We start from the raw sequence: 7,598 nt of genomic DNA on the forward strand, positions 1-7,598 counted from the left end.
TGGTCGATTATTAGCCAACAATATTGCGCAAGTGACTTCAGCTTAGTTCTCGTTACTGCAGATATGTCTTATAACAAATCACATGTCACATGACAAATGTATTGATTATCAGTATAGCTATCAAAACGAGGCTTTGCAGTTTACTTTTAATTTTCATGGACATAAATATGAAATTCAAATCTGCAAAGTTTATAAAATTTACCTTTTATTGTGAGAAAATAAAGTACAACAAATAAATACGACATATGTATCTGAATGTTTTATTCGAAAACTTAATTGCTTAGTTAAATGAAATAATGGAACAGAATCGCAAGGCGGTGTCGGCGCGCTCGTGGGCGGGCCCGGCGCGCGCGCGCTCCGCCGACGAGGGCGGACAGTACGCGCAACCCTTCCCCAAGGGCTTTGTCAGACAGGTACTGTGTCACCCCTCATAGAAACCCCTTCGCACAGTTTGACATTTTCCTTTTCGTTAGAGAATGTTAACAGACTTTTAAATTACACACAAATATGTTTTATTTCTTTACTTGTCTCCGCCTTAAAAGCTTAAATAAAAACAGCAGTCTGGTGACAAAGTGAAACCAGGTATAAACAGACCCTGAAAGACGTGTGAAAGTGGGGGCCGAGCGAGCACCCCACGCGGCTCGTTGTCATTACGCGAAAGTGTCGTCTACATAGAGCACGTGCTCGTTCTACGAAAAAAAAAAGAGTAACGAATGTCATCCATACTTCGATTCGCCTCGCCCACCTGTCCTGGTGAAGCTGGAAAGGCCTCCGGGCCACCAGTAATCTTTCAATCATAAAATAAAAAATAAAAAAATAAAAAAAACTTCCATTCGAATATTATAAAGGTGAAAATATCTTTATTTTTGTGTCTGTTCGTCCTTTTTTCACGTCGAAACAAAGCAATGAATTGAAATAAATGTATATATTTTTAAATAAAGATTTTAAGGTCAGGGGAGGGACAGGCTACCTCTTAACCCGAAAAAAACATTGTTTCCGTTGGAAACTACAATTTTCCATGACCACGTGGAGAGAAGCCGCGGGTTGTAAAAGCTAGTGTTTTGTTAATAAAATTATTGGGGACATTTCTCAAGGTTACCCTAACTATGGGAACCAGAGACTGGCATACATACCTATATATATATATATGTACGTTCCAATAAATAGGTAATACACGCCGAGACACAGAGCAAACTAATTGGTTAGTGGCACAAATGTTTGTCGATAGGAATCGAACGTTCGGGCTGACGCTCGGCGATCAGGGGTATTGAGTATTGCACCTTCATACCCGATTCTGCAGACCGAATGGTAAACAGTCGACGTCGCCCAAAACACCTGATTTTGAATCCTGCCGATCCACTAACGGTGCTTTTACGTGCCCCAGGGCAATTATTACAAAATTAACCCTCAGACACAGCCCACTGAGTTTCGCCGGATCGTTGTAGTGCGTTGCGTTTCCGATCCGGTGGTAGATTCTGCGAAGCACGACTCTTGCTAGGGTTCGTGTTAGCAATAACGTCAGGTTTGAGCCCCGTGAGCTCATCTACTCGCCCGGTAACGCCGATATGGTCTCTCAAGACCATCAGCTTAGGGAAAAAAAATTGCACCACCGAGTCGACCAGTGACGGTAGGATTGTTCGCAGAACTCGACCCCTGCGCCGCCCATCCCGGAGCCGGACTACAGCATGTCCGAGTCGGACGAGGAGGACGCGGCGCGGCCCCCTCCCGCCGCCGAGACCAGCGCCAACAGCAATACCAGGTGGGGTCCGCCCTCGACGACGCGTGTCGCGAGTTTTTAATGTCCCAGACGAAATTAAGTCACACAAATAGAGCTGCTGAATCAGAGTATTGATCATCAGATTTATTGGAAATAAATTTAAAGTGCAAAATACAATATGCCAATTGTATCGTGTGTCCCCGCCCTTACAACCGGAAGGCACGACTGTTTCGCGGCAGAAATAGTGACGCCGGGGCCATCTACCCGGGCGAGCTCATGAACTGTTCACACAAAGGGGATTGCCCACTCTCCATAGTGTGCTAGGCCCAAGATGGACATCAAATATTACTATAAAAATGTACTGATTCAAATTCTTAAATGTATTGGATATCTAAAAAATATATTGAAATTGACGCCACTATTATAAAAAATATAATAAAAATAAAAACTCGTTTTGAGGTTAATTTTCTATATAAATAAGTGTCGGATTGTGAGATACTTCAAGAACTTTTCTTTTCTTAATGTTTAAGATGTTCCTAATGTATTTTTATCCAATAGGGTATAAAAACACACTTAATTCTTTAAATATCTATATTTTCTTCATCTTCATACACAATTAGTATCATCTAAAAATAGCAAAGGAGAGCATATACACGGTTTTAAATCTCGGTCAGGGTAAAACCACAATTCACACAATGTTTTTTAGTCGTAGTATGAAACGTTATTGATAAAAGTAAAATAAATCGAAGAAAAATCAAAACACATCCATTTTGTACGCAAGCCCAACACCACAAGCAGCAAGCGAAGTATCAGTCAGTCAGATTAAATTCAGTGTTGTCAGTATAAAGAAAAATAATTACATGAAATTCATATATCGATTATTTTTTTAAATAACCGATAATTGATTTATATCTTAATCTTTTTTTACGAGTACACATTATTTTTTATGTTTTTGTTTTAGTTGTACATATTTAAATAACAATACTAGTAAAGTTTTTTTTATTGCTTAGATGGGTGGGCGAGCTCACAGCCACCCTGGTGTTGCTAAGTGGTTACTCGAGCCCACATACATCTACAACGTAAATGCGCCACCCACCTTGAGATATAAGTTCTAAGGTCTCAAGTATAGTTACAAGTTAAAGTCCAATGGGTATGTCTTCGATGTTATTTTAAGTGCATAAAATCCATTAAAATCGTTTGATGAATGATAATACTTAAAATGATTTATTTATATGTTTTATTTATATACTCAAAATATTTACTTCATACGTAAAAGGATTTGAAGCTGGCAATATTTTACCCGCAAAAATAAAAATCCTTGTTTTTTCAATAGAGTTACTTTTTTTAAACTACTTATTGTAAACTATAGTGGCGCTTATTTGCAAGAAAGTAAATGCATATTTATTTATGACAAAATTAATGCACTAAGTATTTTTTCTATAATCTATTGTCCGCTTTGGGCCTAAAATGGGCCATCCCCTTTATAAGTCTTCCCTTAATTATATTATTAATACACGATTTTATTTAGTCATTTTCGTGGTGTTAAAAGAACGCATCCACATAAAACAATTGGGAGGTTGTTGCGTGATTTCCCATGTTCGATATTTGTATTTAGCAACGACGACTTCATGACAATGACTTCGTGGGAAAGTAGACATTTTACTCTAACAGCTCTAAGTCGTTGAGATAATATTGAAATATGATAAAGAAGTGGCACGTTTCGGGTCCAGTTGCCGCGACATACATAATAGCGTTATTCTGGTTTTCAGGATTCCAATATATGCCACGATCTATGAGATAGACGGAGAATAAAATATCAACGACAATACGTAATTCGTTAAATAATAAGGTACAGTTGTAGAGAAAATATTTGCGGGGGTGGTGACTGTGCGTCTCGCTATAATATCATCATGTACTCTGGTTTCTTTGAGGCATTGGGACTGGGTCACGAAATACCATTTTGTTCATTGTTCAAGAGTTTTATGTTCTTTAATGATAAAAGAGGGTAATCCTCTAATAATGTGATGTAGCTTTCTGTGGAGTTATCTAAATTCCCGTCCTTGGTGTTCTGTCGCGTGTTCACGTCGCAATCGTTCTGTTCAGAATGTTTACTAAGTAACATCCCTTTGACCCGCTGTCGTGCACTTCAGTGGCAGCAGCTCGGGGTCGAGCTCGATGCAGCACTCGTTTTCGGTGGACGAGATACAGAAGATCCGCACGAGACTGAAGTCGTCCAAGTCGTGCGGCGACGAGCTGGGCGGCGCCGAGCGCGACGACGGCGACAACTCATCCTCCGGCGTCTCCTCGGACCAGGAGGCGCAGGCGCGGCCGCGGCGGGACAAGGTCTCCTTCTGCAGCTCCGTCACCGTCAAGTCGTCCAACGACGTCATCAGCACCGAGCCCGTGCACAGCTCGTCGGAGAGCCTGGCGCCCGCCGCCGGCGTCATGCAGCGCCACAACTCGCTCACCCGCAAGCGCGCCACGGCGGCCGTGCTGCGCGGCGCGGCGGGCGCGCGGGGCCGCTCGGCGGCGGAGCGGCTCGGCGTGGACGTGGACAAGGCGCCGGGGCGGCGGGCGCGCGCCGCCGTGTTGCTGGCCGAGCTGCCGCCCCCGCCGGAGGAGCCGGCCGCGGCGGCGGAGGGCGGCGCCCCGCTGCTGGCGCCGCCGCCCCAGTTCAGTGACCGCGTGCGAGTGGTGGCTGCGCTTCCGAAGCAGCTGGCCCGTCTGCAGTGAGCTACCGACTATACTTATTCGTATCACAATAAATCAATTAAGATGTTTCCTGTAGCCTATTTTGTCGATCTGTCACCGAATCTTGTTCCGTGATCGCGTCCCGAACGACAGACGCCATGTCGAAAACGACCAGTTTAGACTCGAACTGGATCCGGCATCGGACAGTGCCAAAAGGAATCTATCATCCCATAGATTGTATAGCTCCATAGTAGCGCGCTCCAGGACGTCCTCGTCACACGCAAAATGTGTCCCCGAGCCGCGTTCGACGGCCGTCGTTCTTATGAACCGTAGAATAATAAATAGTTCTTCAAATTTTTTTAAAAATATTTTATGCATAAAATCTCTAAGTTGTATGTAATGAAGCTCGCCATCTCTAGCAATGTTATGATGTGCAAAGAATAAAAACTTTTTATAATCAAACGACTAAATGAAACCAAAGATTTATAGTATTTATTGTTGAGGAGTTAACATTGATATAGTTGAAAATAATTTTATACATTCCCTCTTACTGATGTGTATTAATCTTCTAATTTAGTTTGATATAAAACTTATTTAAAGTAATTGCCAAACTTTTGTGCTGAAGTTTGATGTAGCTGCAAGTCAGTGCATTTTTATTCATATTTAATTAATTATATTATAATATACATCATTTCTAAATCTGGACAACATAAGCATACATTTTTGTTTAATTTTTTTTATGTGTAATAAACTACAATTTTTAGGCAATTATATATTTGAAAAATGTATATCTTAAATAAATAAATAATATAGTAATTTTTTTAAATAAAATAATGCAGAAAACATAATCAAAAACATTTACATAATTTTAAGTTTCATCTGATGATGAACTGCCATCGTTTTTTTTCGTTTTTCAGTTTCTCAGATCAATTCTCAGTCCAAATTACAAATTTATCTTAATTTGTCCATTAACTGATTATATTTTTACTTATAAACCTTAACTAAGAACATTCAAAACTCTAACTGTATTTGCTTTGACTTATAACTACTGAATGCTATATACATACTTATCTATGTTGTTACTTACTGCACAGCTTAAAACACTTTAGTTTGGCAAATACTAATGTGTCAAATTTAAAGCCTGTTCGTTTTGTCCTTATATTAAAGAAATTTATATTATTTTAATATTTTCACAACGCAACCAAGTGCCATCTACCTTTTCAATATATTTTTTATAATATATATCTGTAAATAAACTATTTTAAAGTTAAAAGAGTGGACTAGAAACGAGCACACACTCATCCGGCCAATATTATGTAACTCAAAATGTAATAATTAAATATATTTAAATACCATATTTACATGGAATATGTTACACGTTGTTTCATTGAATTGTTTTTTTTTTATATTCGTCCAAACGCGAGTCATAATAGCCCACTCTTTTGACAGGAAAAATGTATAGTCGAATTATTTAGTAAATGTCCCACATTATTGATTATGTAATTAAAACATACTATATTATTTATTGGCTTTTAAACTACTTCGATATAATCGGACCGGTTGCCGTTTGCACTTCTTAAAAAACAGGTCCATATTGCATTGAATGGCTTTTAAGTTGAGATTCGGACTTAATACTGGAACAACACTGACCCCATATCACATTAATTTATCAAATATAAAACCGTTACATATGCTTTTTAATATAAAATATTTTTCACAAAAATAAACAAGTTTATAGCGGTTTCTTTAATTTAATGTTTTCAAAGGAATCTTGTGGTTTTTTAATGTCATGTCCGCAGATTAGTTTATTTGTAAGATGACATTTCCAAATCTTATGTGTATTATGTATCTACCTATGGAAATTTCTTTAAAACTGTAAAGTGCTACACGTGTAAGTGCTAAAAATAAGAGCTCATTTAGAAAAAATAAAAGTGAAATGAAGGGCTAGAATGAAAACAAAAATAAAATCATTTTGCGATTACTTTGTGAATCAGCAAGATTGCATTGATATTTTTTTAGAAATAATAAGTACCTATATCACAGTAAAATATAGAAAGTATGATTCATTCATTTTCGTTTGTATTTAGGTGTACCACTAATATGAATTCCGCGAAACATAATATATAAAGAATAGTTATGGAAAGGCCTGTTTTTATTCTTTTTTATCTTTAATTGATATTAACAAATTTAAGAATGTCATCTGATTTTTACTTCGATTTTTAAAAAGAAACTAACAACTAGAGCCTAATTCTTAAGACTTTTCAAATTTACAAACTTTTTAGAATACCAATCAGAAGAAAGTACGTCTAAACGTCATATTAATTGTTTTTTTACGCGTATAATTAGATACATTCTAGCGACTCGGTATGCTACATAGCTACTAAATAGCCTTCATTGTAATATTAGCACAATGAGTTTTGTTATTATCATTCGATCGTCTTGTCACTATTCTAAGTTGTATAAATGTATTTGTCTGCACAAGGCATAGTTAGCGTTAATTGTATTAGGTAGTAATTGATTGTAGATTAATACAGGCGGAGGGGAATTAGTTGAGTTGCGTGTGCCAACGCTCGGCGCTTCATCAAACAAATTCTGACATACATATCTACAGGAAAAACTTTTTTTAACAAAAAAAATATAGTAACTGTTTTGGACTCATAAAAAATATCGGAAAGTAACGTAAACATTTAGTACGATCTGTTTTTTTTTTTTTGAAACGGCCGAGCGTTCGGTTCTATGCACTCTTTGCAATTTTGTATAATACGATATTTGCGTTTTGTGTTTCATTTGAATCTCAGCATCGGACGTGTATTTACAGCATGGTATTCCTTCAAATGAAAAATAAATGTTTCACCAATTACTACCATTGTTTTATTTCAATAAAATAATATACGACCTAGTCGTTAAAAACGGAGTAAGCAAAATAAACAAAAAATACAATAATCTTCTTAATGTTGTCGTAACAAATATTTACCTTGATAAAGTTTATACTTATAATCTATATAAATCACTGTCTGTATGATTATTAATTCGCCCTCCATTCCAAAGCTATTCATTTGTTTGTGATGAATCTTGGTAGTTGTGCTCTGCGCGGAAGGTTTATGTGATCTCAGCATTAACATAGCGTAGATGGCGCGCGAGTAGTTTACAAAAGTCGTTCATAATACAATAGTCGAGAAGCATATGACAG

At 37.7% G+C, this 7,598-nt stretch overlaps 1 protein-coding gene across 14 annotated transcripts in view; it reads left to right on the forward strand.

The window, feature by feature from the left end:
* The window catches only part of LOC101745239 (SH3 and multiple ankyrin repeat domains protein 3), a 241,847-nt gene extending 234,579 nt beyond the window's left edge, over nucleotides 1-7,268 (forward strand). For 13 of the 14 annotated variants that reach the window (XM_062671661.1, XM_062671663.1, XM_038014965.2 and 10 more), the window contains 3 exons: nucleotides 306-413; nucleotides 1,644-1,759; nucleotides 3,868-7,268. In XM_062671661.1, coding sequence (XP_062527645.1) covers nucleotides 306-413; nucleotides 1,644-1,759; nucleotides 3,868-4,450 — 807 coding nt within the window. In that variant the 3' untranslated portion in view covers nucleotides 4,451-7,268. Of the gene's footprint in view, nucleotides 1-305; nucleotides 414-1,643; nucleotides 1,760-3,486; nucleotides 3,567-3,867 lie in introns of all 14 variants that reach the window. The other variant, XM_038014973.2, reaches the window with a different exon arrangement.
* The last annotated feature ends 330 nt before the right edge of the window (nucleotides 7,269-7,598 follow it).

Source organism: Bombyx mori, chromosome 13 (genome assembly GCF_030269925.1).
Source record: "Bombyx mori chromosome 13, ASM3026992v2".
Lineage (NCBI taxonomy): Eukaryota > Metazoa > Arthropoda > Insecta > Lepidoptera > Bombycidae > Bombyx > Bombyx mori.